At 34.8% G+C, this 20,198-nt stretch overlaps 1 protein-coding gene across 35 annotated transcripts in view; it reads left to right on the top strand.

Moving 5' to 3' along the window:
- PMS1 (PMS1 homolog 1, mismatch repair system component) overlaps positions 1-18,645 on the top strand; it is a 109,172-nt gene extending 90,527 nt beyond the window's left edge. For 26 of the 35 annotated variants that reach the window (XM_072742521.1, XM_072742522.1, XM_026002668.2 and 23 more), the window contains 4 exons: positions 7,161-7,640; positions 10,930-11,060; positions 15,147-15,307; positions 18,415-18,645. In XM_072742521.1, coding sequence (XP_072598622.1) covers positions 7,161-7,640; positions 10,930-11,060; positions 15,147-15,307; positions 18,415-18,579 — 937 coding nt within the window. In that variant the 3' untranslated portion in view covers positions 18,580-18,645. Of the gene's footprint in view, positions 1-7,160; positions 7,641-10,929; positions 11,061-15,146; positions 15,308-17,340; positions 17,423-18,414 lie in introns of all 35 variants that reach the window. The other 9 variants (XM_026002664.2, XM_072742535.1, XM_072742543.1 and 6 more) reach the window with 3 other exon arrangements.
- Positions 18,646-20,198: the final 1,553 nt, after the last annotated feature.

Raw genomic sequence — 20,198 nt, 5'->3', positions numbered from 1 at the left:
ATTCACAGTTTATATTTGATGACAAACATGAATACTTGGCCGATTTTTTTAACCTTTTCATTAGCTTATTCAGTCTTATAAAGACACTATCAATTTAATAATGCCCATTATTAACAACAACAGACAAAACCTTCATAAATTAGCTTATCTCTTTACCTTTTTCCTTCTTTTATTCCTTGGTGGGGATGGTTGTGATTTTTCTTTTTTCAGGCATACACAAAAGTAGACAAAACAGTACAATGAACCCATCACCCTGTTTCACAAACCATCATCTTATGGTCAGTTGTGTTTTATCCATACCTCCAGGAACTTCACTTCCCCTTTTTACCATTATTATTCTGAAGCACATCCTAGGATAATATCATCAATTTCATAAATATTTTAGTATGCAAGGCAAAGATACTCTTAATTTAAATATAGCTGTAATACAATTGTCATAATTTTTAAAACAAGAATTCTTTAATATCATCAGATATTCAGTGTTTGAATTTCAAATTACTTTGTAAATATCAGATGTTTTAAAGTTTATTTGAATCAGGTTGCAAATAAGGTTCAGACATTGTGATTATCTTTAGTTTTATCTAAATGACATATGCATTTTAAAGATCAGTGCATTTAACTTTTAGTACAGCAAGTCCACAGGAGTTAAATTGGTCAATACCAAAAAGGTGATGAATTGAGTAATATCTGAAAAGGAGGGGAAAAGGCATCGATGTTTCCCTCTCGTGGAAGGTAGGGTCAGTGTAACAGCTTCAGATGGCTGTTCCCTTACGGCTTCACAACAGCAGATATTGTTATAGTTGACTTTTGGGGAGTGTCAGCATTGTTTCTTCTTGTAGGCCCCAAGGTGTCAAAGTATGGATTAGGGTTAATAGGCCTCAACAAATTTAATAAAAATTTGTTTATCATCAGTCAGTATTCTGGAATCCAAAATTTTCTCTATCTTCTTGCCATAAGGTAGACAAAAGAGGCAGTGTTGGTCAAGAGCAGACCTCTGAAACTGTACAGGGGTTTTAACTCCAGTTTCCTTTTCTGCTAGCTTTTTGTAAAACTGTGTGGATAATATTTCCTAGGATTGAGAATTAAATAAGATATTGTGTGTTATGATGTAAGAAAGGATTAAATAATATATTGTGAGGATTAAATAAGGTGCTGTGTGTTATGATGTAAGAAAAATGACTGGCACATTGTTCATCTTAGAGTTTTTAACCTGTGAAAAGAAAATTCCTCTGTTGTGATTGACATTTTCCCCTCGCTTAGTCAAGATTCAATTTGATTTGGAGGCCAGAAATAGAAGAAAATATAGGTATTTTGGAATCAAAAAGCTTACTGTATGTCCCAAACTGTTGTGTTAGAATCTTCTGAGAAAGTAGAGCAAAAAAAATGATACTACACCCAACAGTCACACTACCGCTTTCCTGTAATATTTATGTTGGAATTCTTTCCTTGACCCTAAATTCTATAGGGAGTGCTAAGGGATATCAGAGTAGACTCCTCTTCTATGGATAATTAGTCTTTCCATCCATCTCCCCTTCACTTTTTTTTCCTGTTCTTCCTGTTTCTTCCCCTTCTTCTCCTCTTTTCCCTTCCCTTCTCCTTTTCTTTTCTTTTTTTTTTTTTTTTAGTATTTCTTTCCTTCTCTTCTTCCCGACCCTTCCCTTTCTCCTTTACTTTTCCTTCCTTCCTTCTTTCTTCCCTCCATCCCTCCCTCTTTTCCTTCCTTCCTGTCTTCAGTTGGGAAATATTTATTAAGGGCATTCTGTATACGAGGCCCTATGTACTCAATCACTTCAGACACAGTGATAAATTTTCTCTACTCATCAATGAAGCAATGTGTGAGGAAGACACAAACACATAGTAATCATAGAAAAGGAGTTTTAAAATAAATCTAAGGAGTTATAAAAACACTTAGCAGTTGGGCTTAATCTCATCTGAGACAGGAAATGATTACCTGAATAGGAATTAATCAGTATGGTGTAGGGAATTTTCTAGATAAAGCAGCCAGAAGGAAAATAGTGTTATTGAGGAAATAAAAGATGCCCTCTGTGACAGGAACAGAATATGAGTGAGTATATATAGGAAAGTAAGCTGAGGGAAGGCAGGACAGTTTCTGTAAGGTTCTATAAGCCGTAACAAAGAGTTTGAATAAGCCCTAGGATCAGAGTTTTTCTGCCTAGAGCTTAGGGCAGTCTTTGGAGTAAGGGGTACTTATTTTTTTGTTCTTCTTTTCTGGATATTTTCCTTTGGTTTCCTTCTCCTTTCCTCTAGTAGATTAGAAACCAGATTTAGGCCATGTGCCTTGGCTACTGGGATTTCAGCCAATTGATGTTAATTAAAACTTTTCATTTGTAGTAGCTATGAACAAATACTTATTCTACTTAAAATAAGTAAGAATAATATTGTAATTGGGGTATTGAAAATGGTAAATAAACTTTATTACATTTAATCTTTAGTCACAAAAACTTCTTTTTTTTTACACAAACACATTTTAATTGATTACTGGTCAAATCAGAATTAATGTTTTCCATTCAGGTTACTGAATCTCTTAATGACAGTAAAGTGAAAGATAGCTGTTTTTACTTAACATTTACTTAATATTCCTTTGGACATAGCTTTTTCTGTTTCCCAAGGAACTAATAAATTGACTTCTTGAGTAAATCACAAGATTAGTACCATATGTGAAAATTTACACATTATAATTAATTACAAATGGTGACCTTTATCTCGAACTCATTATTCACCATAAGGGAAAAATCTTGAATTGGAATGTCCAAGAGCTAAAAATACTTACTTATAGTACCTACTGAAAGTAAACTATTGAAGATTGTGTGTTTTATGTAGCTAATCCAGAACTTCAGATTCTAAGTAGAAACGGGAGAAAATAATGTATAAAATTATGAATATAGCCTGGTAAGTAACCAGAGAGGCATTTTTCATCTTATTTACAGTGAAACAAGGTCTTTCTTACATTATTATCTAGCTAACATTATTTAGCAAACATGTACTGAGTACGAACTGCACAACATGCTCTGGTCGCATGTTTCTTAGTCTCAATTTTAACATTTACTACAGTTCTCCCAAGAATACAATTTTTATTTCCTAACACATAGCTATCTAAATTTCTCCCTAAGATTGTTTTGCGTATATTACCTATAATAGAATTTAGCCAGTTTCTTAAGAGTTACTTAAGATTAGAAGTGACATTAATTCTCCAGTCTCAAATTTAAAACTTCATTTAAAAATTGTTTTAGGGGATCCCTGGGTGGCTCAGTGGTTTAGCTCCTGCCTTCAGCCCAGGGTATGATCCAGGGTCCTGGAATCGAGTCCTGCATCCAGCTCCCTACAGGGAGCCTGCTTCTCCCTCTGCCTGTATCTCTGCCTCTCTCTCTCTCTCTCTTTCTGTCTCTCATGAATAAATAAAATCTTTTAAAATAATATTTTGAACATAAAATCTTTTAAAATAAAATTGGGTAAAATGTAGCATTGTAAAATACACAGATCTTAACTATATATATAGTTCAGTAGATTTTTATATGTGCACACTCATATAACCATTGTCCCCGAAGTACAGAATACTTTCTCACCCCAGAAAGCTCCCTTACGCTACCTACCAGCCAACTTCTGTACACAGCCACTGTTTTGACTTCACCACACTACTGTGGTTTTGCTGGTGCTTAAACTTCATGTATATAAAATCATACAACGTGTACTCTTTTATGTCTAACTTCGCCTAAACAAAATATTTTGTGATTCCCATCCATGTTTGTTGAATATCTCTGATACCTATATCTCTGTATAGTTCATTCTTTGGAATTGATACATAATATTCAATTGTATAAATAAAGCAAGGTTTATTCAATCTCCAGTTGGGTGGTTTACAGTTTGGAGCTATTATGAATAAAGCTGTGTTGTTTGGTTTCTAAATACTTGTATTTCTAAATATCTTACTGACATCTAATTAATTCTGTCATGGACAGGGAAAATAACTGTCAAATTCCAATCTTTTGAAATTTACTCAGAATTAAGCACAGGGTAGGATCTATCTTCACGAGTGTTCCAAGTGTATAACACCTAAAAGGAATCTGAATTCTGCAGCTGCTAAATAATGTTCTAAAATGTCAATTTAATAAAGGTGGTTGATAGTATTCCTAAAATCTTCTATAGCTTTGCTGTTCTTTATTTTTTGGCCTAGTTCTGTCAGTTAGTGAAAGAAGGGTATTAAAGTCTCCGACTATGATTCTGGATTCATTTCTACTTTAGATCTGTAAGTTTTGATTTATGTAACTTGTAGCTTTGTTATTAGATAACGTACACATTTGTGATGGGTATACCTGCCTATTGTTAGCCCTTTCGGTCATTCTGAATTTTCCCTCTTTGTCTGTGGTATAATTTCGTTTTGAAATTGATAATTGATTTCACCTTATATTACTATAGCTATTCTTTTATATGCTTATGATTTGCATGGTGTATCTTTTTATTCTTTTACTTCCAAACTAGTATTTGTGACTAAAGTATAACTTGTAGACACACATAGCTGGATTTTACTTTTTAAATTCAGGCTGACAATCTCTGCCTCTTAGTTGAAATATTTAGTCCATGTAATGTAATAACTGATGTGTTTAGGTCTACCATTTTCTTACTGGTTTCATCTTTGTTTTGTTCCTCTGTTCCTCCTTTTTGTGGGAGACAGGCAGCCTTCTTTAGGGTTAAAAGAATATAATTTCATGTTTAGTTTTAATTCTTCTATTGGCTTTGCATAATTTTTTGCTTTGGGGCATATATTATACATCCTTAATATATCATAATCTACTTAAGAGTTAACTAGATTAACCCTATTAGGGTTCCAGGTACAGAGAATATAAGAACTTTGCAAGAATAATCCCACTTACTACCCCTGTCCTTTGTGCAATTGATGTCATATATTTTGTATCTATATACAATATAAAACTCACCTTAAAATGCTTTATTTTTGTTGTTTATTTAAATTCCATTTAGTTAACATAGTATAATATTAGTTATATCTTAGTAATTCATCACTTACATATAACACCCAGTGCTCGTCATAGCAAGTGCCCTCCTTAATACCCATCGCCCATTTAGCACATCCCACCGCCCACCACCCCTCCAGCAGCCCTCAGTTTGTTTTCTTTGGTTAAGAGTCTCTTATGGTTTGTCTCCCTCTTTTTTTTATCCTCCCCTATGTTTGTCAGTTTTATTTCCTAAATTCCACAAGAGTGAAATCATATGGTTAAAATGCTATTTTTAAAAAATTTAAAGTTATCTTTCAAAGAAATGAAAAAATTTTTTAAGATCCATTTTTTCTATTTACCTACGTAGTTAGTATTTTTGGTGCTCATCCTTTTTTCCTATAGATCAGTTTCTATACGGTGTCAACTCTTTAATAGTGCAATTATGCTGGCAACAGATTCTAAGCTTTCTTTTATCCAAAAATGTCTATGTCATCTTCATTTTTGAAAGACATTTTTGCTTTGTATCATTGAAAGAATTCAATGGCAAATCCAGAAGGATTCTGTTGGCACTTGAAAGATGTTATTTACTCTACATTACTTCTGATGAAAAATTATATCCATCATTTGTGGTATTCTTTTTTTGTAGTTCCTTTTTTGTTCCTTTCACTGATTTCAAGGATTTTGTCTGTCTTTGGTTCTAAGCAGTTTGAATCTAATATACCAGGCTGTGGATTTCTTTGTATTTATCCTGCTTGAAGTTTACTGACCTTCTTGGATCTATAAAATGATTCATGTTTTCAAATTGCCTAATTATCAGCCATAATATTTTTCAAATGTTCTTTTTTTTCTCTTCATCTTTATATTTTTCTATCTGGGACTCCAATTACATTTATGTTAGGTTGCTTGTGCCATAGGCCACTGAGGGGTTTTTTTAATCATGATTTTTCTCTATTTTTTTCAGATTGGATAATTTCTGCTCTTTCTTCAAGTCTGTTGGCCCTTTCTTTTGCCATCTCTGATCTGCTGTTAAGCCTACCCAGGGAATTTTCCATTTCAGATAATGTATTTTTTAGTTCTAGAATTCCCATTTCCATTTAGTTCCTCTTTATAATTTCCTTTCTCTGTTTAGGATCCTCTTCTGTTCTCTCATTATGATCATGTTCTCCTTTAAGGGCTTAAATATTTATAAAAACCTATTTAAAAAATTTTTTTTTTCAAATTCCAACATCTGAGTTATGTTGAGGTGTGTTTTCACTGACCCCTTTTTTTCTCTTGGCCATGACTCACATTTTCCCATTTTATTGCTTGAATGATAACATCATATAGTGGACATTGTGGATGATATGTTGAAGAAATTCTAGATTCTGCTGCCTTCTTCTAAAAAGTATTGGTGTTTGTTCTGCCAAATATTGAAGTTACTGACAGATAACATTGAGTTTGTGGAGGCTGTTTTATACTCTCTTAGAGAGAGACTGTTTAAATTTTGCGCTTAATCTCAGGGCAGTTACTTTAGTTCTAGGACATAGTTTTTTCCTTACCCTAAGATGTAGCTCTCCTCCAGTTTTAATTTAAAGCCCAAAGTGTTTACTAAACCATCTGATTATATAGAATTCAAGCCCCAAATTCCATTTGCTCTGCAGTAGGCAGTCACTAAAATCTCTGTTTAGCTCATTTAACATTCTAGCAGTTGTTTTCCTCTAGGCTTCCATGTATGGGATTTTCTCCTTCAATTTTCAGTTGTTTTGGAAACAAGGAACTCTGTTCTGGTGATTGAAGCTAATAAGAGTGCAACTTACATAATGTAATACTAGGTGATATAAAAATAATAAAAAATTACAAACTTTTTTAAAAAAAGAGTGAAGCTTATTGGTTGAGTTCCTGGCACTCCCTTTAATGCTGGGGACTGCCCTCTGGGTAAAAGCTATATAAATATGGATCTCTTTTTTTGAATGTTGAATCCATTCCCATATCTACCTGTTTTTTGGTTACTCTTCAGAGCTCATTTTCAATAGTTGATTTTTATATTTTGTTTGGAGTTATTCTAGTTATGTATGGGAGGGTTAATCCACTACAAATTCCTTCATCATCAGACTTGGAATACCAGCTCTTTATTTTTCATAAAATTTACTTCAGATGGCTAATATATTTCAGATTATGACCTCATGAGTTCTATTTTTTCTTTATTCATAGATATGAAGAAAAGGCTACTAAAGATTTGGAACGATACAATAGGCAAATCAAGAGAGCCATTGAACAGGAGTCACAAATATCATTAAAAGATGGCAGAAAAAAGATAAAGCCCACCAGTGCATGGAATTTGGCACAGAAGCACAAGTTGAAAACTTCATTGTCTAATCAGCCAAAACTTGATGAGCTCTTTCAATCCCATATTGAAAAAAAAACTCAAAACATTAAAGTAGTTCAGATCCCTTTTTCTATGGAAAACTTAAAAAAAAATTTAAAAAAACATAAATTTGACTTAGAAGATAAGGAAGAACTTTGCTTGATCCACAATCTCAAGTTTCCTGATGCGTGGCTAATTACATCCAAAACAGAGGTGATGTTATTAAATCCTTACAGAGTGGAAGAAGCCCTGCTATTTAAAAGACTTATTGAGAATCATAAACTTCCTGCACAGCCCCTGGAAAAGCCAATTATATTAACAGAGAGGTATGGTGAAATAGTAGAATTCTTTTTTCAGCTCTCAAAGTATTTATCAATTAATACTAGGTAGAAACTGACAGTAAAAAGTTGGAAGTGTCTTCCGATAGGGAAAAGTTTATCAAAGAATATTTTTAAAACTTGATTTTCTAATCTTTAATGGAATTGTTTTTAAATAACTGTAGAATATTCTAGATAGTTTACTTCTGCAGTTAATAACCACCAGTCTCAGTTCTCCTGTAATTTAGTGACTTGTCTCTAGGATAACTTTGAAGTTAGGTTACCATGACTCTCTCATCTCATTGTACACTTGTTAACATTTCAGACACATACCAAAATAGAATTATATAGTGAGAGCCTTTATGAACAGTTATCAAGATTTTGCCACATTTGTCTATTTGTCCTTTCAAATATATATATGTATATTATTATATATTCATGAGAGACACACAGAGAGAGGCAGAGACAGAGGCAGAAGGAGAAGCAGGCTCCCTGCAGGGAGCCCAACCCAAGACTCGATTCCCAGGACCCCGGGGTCACGCCCTGAGTCAAAGGCAGATGCTCAATCGCTGAGCCACCCAAGTGTCCCTCTTTCCTAGTCTTTTAGACAGTTGCCACCCAAATATCTTTCACTTTCTTTCTCTTAAAAATAACTTGCCTAACCACAATGACTTTTTCTTATTTTTCACAATATTAATTTCTTGGAAGTGTTCCTCATTGTCTCAAAATGTCTTTGTTACAGTTTTTAAATTACTAAGTTTAGTTTATATCTAAAACAAGGTCCAGGTATTAAATTTCGTCTGTCTCTTAAATCTCTTCTAAATACCACACCATTAACTTGTTGATACTAAGTCACTTATTCATTAGAATATTCTACTGTCTCCGTTTATCCCTTTGCTACTTCATGGTGGTGATCAACTTGTTTTTTCCTCTCCCATATGTAAACAGAAGTTAGCTCAGGATCGTTGAATAGATTTAGATTCTACTCTCTGGTAAGACTGTTTAATAGGTTGTGCTATGTGCTTCATGTTTCATCACATCGAAAGGTACTTATCACTGCGTTCAGCCGTTGACAGTCTGCTCTGATACCTTAAAATTCTCTATCAACCTTTCCATTTAATGATTTCCATCAATGGTCCATTGATGATTGTTGTCTGAACTGATTCTGCTATAAATTTCAAAATGGAATATATCCCTTTTATATCCTACATGAGCAGATTGTTTTCTGTAAAAATAAATAGCTAACAACCTATTAACATTTCCCTTTTTTATATTTAATATTTCTTTTATGATCTGACACAAGAGAGAATCATATGGATGATAAAGGAGATAAAAACCTAAAATTAGAGATTGAGGGTTTATTCTCTAGGACACATCACTAGATAACTGTTTAAGAACTCCCAAGAATAAATTTTAATAAAATAAATTTTTATTTTATACAGTATATTAAAACTTGTGTTAAAAAGCCCTGCTACAGGGCACCTGGGTGGCTCAGTGGGTTAAGTGTCTGCCTTTGGCTCAGGTCATGGTCCTAGGACCCTGGGGTCAAGCTACACAATAGGCTCCCTATTGTGGGTCTGCTTCTCCCTCTTCCTGTGTGTGCACGCACTCTTCTTTCTCTCAAATAAATGAATAAAATCGTTATAAATATATTTTCTTAAAAAGCCCTGCTACGAGAAGGGAAAAACAGGGCCAGGACATAGGAAAACATTTGTCAGAGCTATCTTTTTAATTAAGGCAACAGTATTTGCATTCACCAAAATCCGGCATCTTTCATAGTATTCTCTTAAGATTGGCTTAGCAAACTGTCAAAGATTAGAAAAAGAATTAATACAGATTTGAGCTATATTAACAGTTTAAAAATCTGATAAAAAATTTGGTTCTTTCTCTCTGAAAGACCAGTGTGTTTTAGTTTTCTTCAGATAACTGAGCTGGCCTTATACACAGAGGTGACCTTCATTGTAGTGGGCTCCATCCAGCCAAGCTGAAGTGGCCAGTTGTCTTGAGACTTTTTTATCACTAAGAACCCTGCCTCTGGTCCACCTGAAAGCTTCAGGCCCAGCTGGTCCCCAGGTCTTTGAGTGGTGCTGCTCTTTTCTGGTGGGTTTAATGTTGACTTACTGATACAAACAGCTGCTGCAGCTCAGGGCTTGAGGCAAGTTCTGAGGCCTGTGCTATTACCCATCCCAGGATTGGTGTCTGCACTCACTTGTCTAGTAGGGCACTTGGGGGCAGGAAAACCTTGCCGCTCAACTTGAATCTCCCTTTGCAAGGGGAAGAAATAAAGTAAAGGAGTTGTTGCTCCCTAAAAAAAAAAAAAAACAAAATACTTTCTTTTCTTAAAAAGAGCTAGAGTGTATCTGAAATTTTAAACTTGATATACTTTTCTTAAAGATATTTGTGAACTTTCACTTATATCTTAAAAATCATTTTGTACTTATATAAATTATATGTATTTAAAGATGTTTTCCTTTGTGATATTCTGTTACTCAAAAACAAATACATTAAAAACTATTATTTGGGGCCCATACTAGCCTGACAAAGCTTTCTTATTTGAACATGGACAGCAGTAAGGCTGAATTCAAAATTGTTTTTATCCTTCTTTTGGAATGTGACATGCCCACCACAATTAATGTAAGTTTTTCAAAACTAAGTCAAAGACAGGGTGATTATGACTTGGGCTCAGTTTTCTCACCATGGTTCTAATGCGGACTCTGGTGTTTTTCTCTGAATGGAGTAATTTAGGTATCTATAAAATACAAAGTAAGAGCTCAGTAATAATGACAATAGCTACTGTTTGCTGAGGATTTACCATATGATAGGAACTTTACTAAACCCTTGATCTTATCTTCATAACAATCTTATAATATAACTGGCATTATTTATAAATAAAATTTCATTTGTATTCTATAGAGAGTGCACAGTTTTTGATTTCACATTAATTTATAATGTTCTAAAAGATAAAAACTGTCTTTTATGTCCATTCTTCCTCCTTTCTATACACTGTATATAGCAGGTTTTCTATAAGATATTACCAGAGATAAAAAAGCAAAGTTTGTTACAGCGCTACTTATATCATTTTAGTTACTGATCATTTTTAAAGGGCCTTTGTTTGTTTTTTTAGATATTGATGTACATTTTATTAAACATAACATATAATAATAATATACTATTATATGCAAACTCCTTCCTGCTTATGACCTGCTTTAGGCCCTACTGGTTCTTTAAAGGGCCTTTGAATTAAATCTTCTTCATTTTACATATTTAATAAGTTAAAAGACCGTAATTTCTTTTACAGTCTTTTTAATGGATCTCATTATTTAGAGATGTTATGTAAAATGACCACAGATGATCAGAGATATAGTGGATCGACTTACCTGTCCGATCCTCGTCTTACAGCAAATGGTTTCAAGATAAAATGGATACCAGGTATGATGATGTGGTTTACCATTTCCTGACTAGGAAAAATAAGTCTTGTTCCAGAAGTTACATTTGAGTTTCATATACATATTAGGGTATGGTTTTGTCTCACCAAATGTACAGTGTCAGCTATGTAACAGGCATTTCAAAAAGGTCATCTCTGTCTGAAACTAGTAAATCTGGCATCTCTTTCAGTCTGTTACCTTGCATTTGTGTTTTCATAACTGAGTAGTTTCACTGTAATTTTTAACATCTTTTGTCACAATATGCAGAGTGCCTACTTTGTTTGAATTATTGAATACTCCTTTAGATGAAAGAAATGTGTAGTACATTGGAAAGGTTTAACAAAAATGGACATCTTTTTTTTAAAGGATTTACCTATTTTGACAATTAGATTTATAGTATCAGTAATCTATTTAGAGAGTGAATGATTTGATTCCATTGCTTTGCTGAAAAGACTATGATAACACTATTTTCTTTCCATGGCAATTCACTGGGTGTAGAGAAAAGTAAATCCTTCTGAGTAGGACACTTCCATTTTCCTGGTTGGTCCCTTCTCTGTTCTTCATAACTCTCATACTTAACTGTTTTCTGCCCTAACTGCCTAGGCTGGTCTTGTCCTATTACTTTCCCTTCATCTGGTATCAAGGGTACCATGAAGAGTAGGGATTCCACTGTCCCCCGTCCTGCCTGCTCCTAAATTTGTCATGACCAAGATGTAGAAAAACAAAGTTCAACCAAAACAGTGTTGAATATTTTTATAGGAATGTTTTGCTGAGACATAAAAAGAAAATAAGTAAAATCAGTCGTACAAAACTATGAAATTAAGTATATATAAATAATGTTTTGGTACCTTACACTTTAATTTTGTTGACTTTTATTTACAGTTTTAGGAGGACATGCCCTGAACTTCTTACCTTCTATCTCAATCTTGGATATTTAGATTTGGAGTGAAGAGAGTTAGTCCAAATCTCAACTTTGCCATTTAAAAAGTGTATTCTTGGGAAAGTCAGTTGACCTCAATGCTTTCTCATATAACAACTACTAATTACTGAATAATTATGATGTACAGGGCATTAATCTAAATATTAAATGTATTAACTTATTTAATCTTCCCAGTAGCCCTATGAAGTAGGTTCTGTTACTGTCTCCATTTTAATGGTGGAAAAAGCAAGGCACAGTGAAGTTTACTTAAGGGTACCAGTTAGTAGTAGAACCAGGATTTGAACCTAAGTGCCTTTACCCTAGCTTTTAACTAATTTATTATATTGCTTCCTATAAAAATTGAGATATTTACTTAGTAAAGTTGTTGTGAGCAGTTAAGGAGGTACATAAAGAAATCAGCATAGTACTTGCCAAAGGAATATTCTTTCTTCCCATTTTCCAGTACCCCTTTTTGTCATTTCTTTTAGTCCTCCCAGAAGTCTTTTCTTCCTTGAGACCTCTAGCATCATTTTAATTTATTTTAAGTGTGAAGCAAGAGGTGTGTATAGGTACATGTGTGATATTTTTTTCTTAATTTGTTTTTCTAATGTGATATTTCTGACAGGTACCATTTTTTTCATGAAAGATATTGTCACAGCAATTTTTTTTTAAGTTAGGATAAATATCCTGTCTTTTCCAAGAGCATGTTTATTTATGCATTACTCAGTAAGTTTCTGTCTGACAGATGCTTTCAGCTCTTAGCTTATGGGGTAGTGTTTTTTAAATCCTTTTGAATGCCAGGTACTTTGCATGGCACCAAAGATATAAAAATAAGAGTCATCTGCAAACTGACTTGATTTGATTGGAATTAACTTTTTTTAGATTGTTGTCAGCATTATTTATCTTACCAGTAACAGATGAAATTAGAAACTCATGTTTTCCTCTTTTAAGACTTATTTTTCCATCATTAATTTTTGTCATGTTTTTCTTAAAGACCATTTCTCCTCTTAGTGAGAGTTTGTTTTGGACTAACTTTGGAAGAGCAGTACACCAGTTGTCACAAAACATTTTTAAATGATAAAGGCATTTAAAAGAGAGGAGGAATACATTTGGCTTTGAGGGAAAAGGTTCTTAATGTGATCCTAAGGATTTTGCTTGTTAATTGGGATAGTTTTTTGTTCTACATCAATAAGAATTGCATATTTTAAGAAGTGAAAACTTGTCAAACCACTTACTCATTTGACGTATTTTCCCTGAAAACTGAGAAGCATTTCACAGAATCTTATGGAAAATTCTTAAAGGTTTATTGTTACATAGTCCCAAATGTCTGTATGTTTCCATATCAGAATTTTGTAAATGCGATTAAAATATTGAAATATTGCTCAATTCCCTCACCTTTTGCCAAATACTTTGCCCATATCCACAAGTAATTCTGTGAAATGTGTATGATTTTCCAGGGCAAATGTAGTCAGTATTAGACTTTTCAGTCTAATCATACTATAAAAGGTAAAGAACCAGCAATGACGAAATCTCTGGACTGATTATTTTTGTCATTTCCTTATCTATATATATGTAAAAAGATGTGAACTATAATATTCTTCTTCCTCTTTGCCTATGTAAACCCTGTGTCAAGTCTCATTTAAATTCCCCTGGTTGCTCAAACTCTTTTTGTCTCTCTTGATCAAACTCTGTGTTCTGTCCCTTAATGCTTGATTATAGATCTTCTGTTACTCTCCAGTTGTTTCCAGGGATGCCTGTTCTGTTTAGTGTACCACCACTGCATCTTATCCAAGCCAAGGAAGTGATATGTAACTGGAAACAGATTACTGACATCTCAGAATCTGAAACTCTTCAAGCCACATCACTCCTCTTTTTTTATTCATCTGTTGATAGCTACCACTTACCCAACATTGAAGTTTCATTTTCTTAATTCTAGGTAACATGGTGTGGACTTCAATATTAAGAACACTGGTGCACAGATAGAGCCAGAGAAGTCAGATCTCTGCTATTTGGCAACATCTTAAAATTCATTCTAAAGCCAAATTTATCTTTTGGAATTTATGCTATTATGGATAGTTTACCCCAGTATATATCTAATCATGTAGCTGTTTTTTAGTTTTATTTTATTCACTAAATTATTTATTTTTTATTCATGAGAGACGCAGAGAGAGAGGCAGAGACACAGGCAGAGGGAGAAGCAGGCTCCATGCAGGGAGCCCGATGTGAGACTCAATCCTGGAACTCCGGGATCATGCCCTAAGCCAAAGGCAGACGCTCAACCACTGAGCCAGTCAGGCCAGGCGTCCTAAATTGCTTAAAGTCGCTTTAATAATATCAGTTTTAAATATTGTTTAACTAAAATATTTTGAGTAAACATTAGTGTTTCGTTCTTTCAAATTAGTACTTTATTAATAAGTTTCTGTAGTGGTAATCATTTTACAATATATGTGTATCAAATAAGTACTATGTACACCATAAACTTAGTGTTTATCAATTATATCTCAATAAGGCTGGAAAAATAAATTACTATGTATTTTTATAATTTGTAAGTTAAAATAATCATAGAAATAATTCCGACCTTTAAGTTAGTATTAAACTAGTAGAATAGAATTTGAATAGCACCAGTTGTTAAAACACTTAAGCCAGTTTTACTTTAATAAATATCATGGGGCTCCATTTTCTCTCCAAAGTAAGAAATGTTCTAAGCAAATGTAGAGAACAGAAGTACAATAACTGAGATTAAATGAAATGATATAAAGCACATGTGGTGTCTATGAGCACTTATGACTTAATGTGAAATCCTATGGGAAATCATTATTTGTTCTCCAACTAAGGAATAAAACTTAGTCCTGACTATATTAAATTCTTTTTTTTTTTTTAATTTATGATAGTCACACACAGAGAGAGAGGCAGAGACACAGGCAGACGGAGAAGCAGGCTCCATGCACTGGGAGCCCGACGTGGGATTTGATCCTGGGTCTCCAGGATCGTGCCCTGGACTAAAGGCAGGCGCTAAACCTCTGCACCACCCAGGGATCCCCAAGACTATATTAAATTCTAAGGAAGATTCGCTGTTTTAACAGTGATTTTGTTTTTAATAGATATTTTCTGGAATATAATTTAAACAAAACAAACTATATCTACATTTGGTTTTACTTATTTTTCTTTTAGGTGTTTCCATTGCTGAAGACTACTTGGAAATAGAAGAAATGGCTAATTGCCTCCCATTCTATGGAGTGACGGACTTAAAAGAAATTCTTAATGCTATATTAAACAAAAATGCAAAAGAAGTTTATGAATGTAGACCTCGAAAAGTGATAAGTTATTTAGAGGTATGCATTATTAGATTATGTAGGTTGGTTAAGTTTTAACATACTTCACTATTTCTTGGTAAGATGGTAAACTTACAAAATAGGAAAATTTCTGTAATGTTTATTATCTGTTTGCAAGAAGAAATACTACTAAAAAAAAGAAAACTCTGTTAAAAATTTCATATCATAGACTGGTTGTAGTAAACCCTATCTTGGATCCTTATTCAGCAGCATTCTGTAAGTCCTTCAAAAGTTTTGACTTGTGGAACTTTCTAGCTTATTGTGGGAGCAATTTAACATTGATCATTTCTAATGACTTAAAAGGAATCTTTTCTTGTGAAAGGGATAGTATAAACTTAAATGAAGGTTGAGGGTAGGGTTTTGTGTATTGAAACTATGTAAGATGAAATATGATTTCAAAATAACCAAGAAAGTGATTGGGATCAGATATAAATATTTTTTATTAATGTTATACCTCTCATTACATTAAATCCATTGTGGATTGATAATTAAGGAATGGAGTCTAGGAAAAAATAACTTCTACAAGATCTACAGAAATACTTCCATTTAAGGTCAAGCTGAGTAAGAAGAATTATAAGTAAATATAGGACAGTAAAGAAAATCCATTAGGGGGCTAGATATAAAGGACAAGGGAGGAAAGAAATTTAAAAATGGGTAAGTAGTAGTATCACATCCTCTATAGGGTAATAGTTCTAGAAGACCATCAGGTATGGCTGCTAGATGGCAATGATAATAGGAAAGTGGTCCAGATGGAAAACTTGCCAATGGCTAAAGAGTGGGGCAGTGGTAAAAAAGTGCAGGCAGCAGGTCATATGGTGGTGAAAAAAAGAAAAGAGAAATTGGCTTGTCTCTTTTGTTGGTGGAAGAGACTGACAAAAAATCGGAGAGCAGATGTTCTGAAAGAGCCAAGAAGGAAGATGGGATAACGATATTAGCTTTAGAAAGGAGAAACTGTTCTCTGTTCTCTCAATCAAGAGAAGAGAGGGTAAGTGGAAGTAAAAATATTTTGAGATAAACTTGAGAGAAGTCATGTCTGACACATTTATAAAGGTATAGAAGAAGTTAGCAAATGAGAGTCAAGGGGCTGGGGAGGTATTGGGGATTTGAGTGTAATAGAGAAGATCTGAAAGTAAGAATTATCAGTACCGTAAGAGAAGATTGAGTAGAGAGACTAAGATGTCCAAATGGCATTGAGCACTCCTAAGAGCTAACATTGGTATTGGATCTAGCCAGGACAGTTTGGTGATTTTCCAGCAGTGAATGGTACAATTTATCCAAGTGTAGGGATTAACAGGATGAATATGGTAGGACAAGGGGATGAGTGAGCACACTGAACCCATAATGTAAATGAGAAATGGTGTTAGATCCTAGATGAATTTAAAGATGAATTAGGTTCTAGTAGGAATCAAAAAGGAATACAGGAAGCTAATATCCTTAATGTCTTACTATTAGTACCTTAATTAGGGAAAGATGACAAGAAGGGTGCTGGTGGGGCAGAGCAATAAGGAGGGATTGAGATGGTTTAGTTGGAAAGGAGTAGGATGGTTTGAAAGATAATGGGAGAAGGAATGTGATTAGAATAATATTAGCCTCAAGCTCTTTGAAGTACAATACTTTTTTTAATCTTTTTTTTTTTTTTAAGATTTTTTTTTTATCCATTCATGAGAGACACACAGAGAGAGGCAGAGACACAGGCAGAAGGAGAAGCAGGCTCCTCCAGGGGAATGCGATAAGGGACTTGATCCTGGGACTCCGGGACCATACCCTGAGCCAAAGAAGACGCTCAACCACTGAGCCACCCAGACGTCCCTTTTTAAAATAAATCTTTAAAGAAACCAGCTAAAGAAACCAGCTTTGCTAATACTGTTTACTCCTAAACGTTTAGATTTTCCTATCTCAGAAAACACTATTGTCATACCAAAAATGTAGACATTATTCTTGATTCTGTATCCTTCATAACCAGTTCATCAGCAAGTCTTGCCTCTACCTCTCGTTCATGTTAGGACTTTTTTTTTTTTTTTTTTTTTTTTAAGAGAAGAAGAGAGAATCTTAAGTGGGCAGGATGACCAGCATGGAGCCCAATGGGAGGCTTGATCTCATGACTCGGAGATCATGGTGAGCCAAAATCAAGAGTCAGACACTTAACTGAGCCACCCAGGTGCCCTGTTGTCAGGAGTCTTTATACCTCCCTCCAACTCCACTGCTGTCACCCTAGTCAAAAACTCACCACCTCACCAGGACTGTAGTGATTGCCTGCAGTACACCCTGCATTTCTCTTCTTGACCTGCCTCAAACCATACTTTAAATGGCGGTGCGACTGATTGTTTTAAAGTATGAGGCAAATATTAGGCTCTTGCTTTCAAACCCTCTGGTTACTTCACCGTGCATTCAGTTTAAAGCCCAAACTGAACCCTATCCTGACGGGTGATCTGGCCGCTACCTAATTCCCTTTCTTAGTTCTCTTTTCCCTTTAGTAGCTGCTATACACATACTGACCCTTCAGTTCTGTTCTACCTGAAATGCTTTTCTTTCCCCATGATCTTTGCATGATTTTTTTTTATCTAAATTGAAACTTAAATGTCTCCTTGAGGAAGCTTTTATTACGTTGACCAGTTTAATTTTGTGCATTATTACTCATTGAAATTTTTTTGTCTTTTTTTTTTTTTTTTTTTTTTTTTTTTTTAGAGAAAGTACAAATGGGGCAGAAGGTAGTACGGGACAGAGAGAGAGAGAATCCCAAGTAGGCTTCACTCCCAGTACAGAGCCCAGCCCCAGGCTTAATACCAGAATTCCATGATCCAGAGATCATGACCTGAGTTGAAATCCAGAGTTGGATGCCCAACCAGCTGAGCCACCTAGGCACCCCCAAATTTTGTCTTTTTATCTGTTTTGTTTCTCTGCACTAGACTATAAATTTCATAAGAGCAAGGATATGGTCTTACTCTCCACGGTATAAAACCTGCAACAGTGACTAACACATAATTTGTGTTTAATATCTGAGTGGATAATAAAACTATAATCTATTTTCTGTCTTCTTTCTTACCAGGAATAACATGGTGTCTGCTTCAAGGTATGTCACAGTAAAATATATGGCTTTCTCTTCACAGGGAGAAGCAGTGCGTCTGTCTAGACAGTTGCCTATATACTTATCCAAAGAGGACGTCCAAGACATTATCTATAGAATGAAGGACCAATTTGGACATGAAATTAAAGGGTGTGTTCACGGTCGCCCATTTTTTCATCATTTAACACATCTTCCAGAAGCTACCTGATATGTTTAAGGAAATTTGTTACTATTGAAATTGATTTGGTAATAAAATGAGTCACTTTTTAAACCATTTTTGTACTATCATGTGTTATTTTATAAGTGAAGCTTCACTGACTTGTATATTGAAAAAAATTCAAAACCTTAAATAAACTAATGTCTACTATTCATTTTATTCTCAAGAACCAGCCTTCATACTAATTATTGGTTATAAACTCCAAACTGAAAATACCTAGTATTCTTGAGTGGTCGATTTACTAAGGGCTGTGGACTGAATTGTGTCCCCAGAATTCATCTGTTGAAGTCCAAACCCCCATTGTGACGGAATTTGGAGATGGGACCTTTTTGGAGGTAATTCGGTTACATGAAGTCCTGAGGGCAAGGGCTCCCATGGTGGGATTCGTACCCTTATGAGACATCAGAGCTGCTGCTCAGTCTCTCTCCTTTTCTCCCACCAACTCCCATGTGAGGATACAGAGAGCCAGTGGCCCTTTATAATCTAGGAATAGATCTCTCAACTGACAGCAAACGTGCTGGCACCTTGATAGTGGACTTCTAGCCTCCAGAACTGTGAGAAAATAAATGTTGTGTCAGCCACCCAGCCTTGAGTGGACTAATAGGCTGGTTCCACCTGCACAGAGAAGTCCGAGACGAGCTGGCATATGTGACAGAAGTTGTCCCTGTTGTTTAAAGTAGGCTGAAAAGACGGAGAAAGTGAGAAAATGAAGTTTAGGGGAAGAAGAAAGCTTGGCTTTCAAAATCCTGCCATTCATCTCTATTTTGGGGTAACCATTTAGTAATTGCTGTCTCGTACATGGAAATTATTGAGCATTGGGGTCAACATTTGGCAGAGAAAATGGGAAAATCCAGAGACTTAACATGAATGTTAAGATGACTGTGTGCTTTAGAAAACTAGGTCCCACACACAGTGCACCAAAACATTTGATTTACAAAACGTTGAAACATTTTTATTGGATATATTTGTTTTATAAAGTAAGATTTGTTATACTGGATACAGTATCTCCACACTCATTACCATCTCCCATAATTCTCAAGTCTTTAACTCTTAAGACCCTTGTGTTAAGAGGTACAAACATACCAGAAATTCTGCCGTAAGCCAGGCCTTTTTTCCTGCCATCGTGATCCTCTTACCCATAACCTAAATACTGTATTTTTTCCGTTATCCCCTTTGAGAGTTTGGGGCCCGTCTCTGGGAGACATTACCGAGAGTAATACTTTTTAAAATACTGGGTAAATTGAGGAAGGAGATGCAGAAGGTGATGAAGAAGATGCAGAAGATGATGAAGTTTGCATCATACATTTGTACCAGCCCTAAGCAAGATTTAGGACTCCTTTTCTAGCTGATGAAGTCCATTGTTGTAAGGGAGCCTACAACGGCTTCTAAGACAAGCTTACTTCACTGTTTCTTTGCTGCCTTCGCTTGACCCAATCAGGCTAGTAGTAGTAACGACGGTGGGTATTTACCACCCACCTGCTGGATACACTACGCACTTAGGTATCTCGTATGATCTCATTTAATCCTAACAAATTTAAGATTGTAGGTACTATTATCATTGTTCTGTGCTGCCACGAGAAATAGGCCCTAAAGCGTCATTAAGGTCAACA

The sequence above is a fragment of the Vulpes vulpes genome, chromosome 16 (assembly GCF_048418805.1).
Source record: "Vulpes vulpes isolate BD-2025 chromosome 16, VulVul3, whole genome shotgun sequence".
Classification (NCBI taxonomy): domain Eukaryota; kingdom Metazoa; phylum Chordata; class Mammalia; order Carnivora; family Canidae; genus Vulpes; species Vulpes vulpes.
This window is presented reverse-complemented; position numbering and strand designations above follow the sequence as displayed.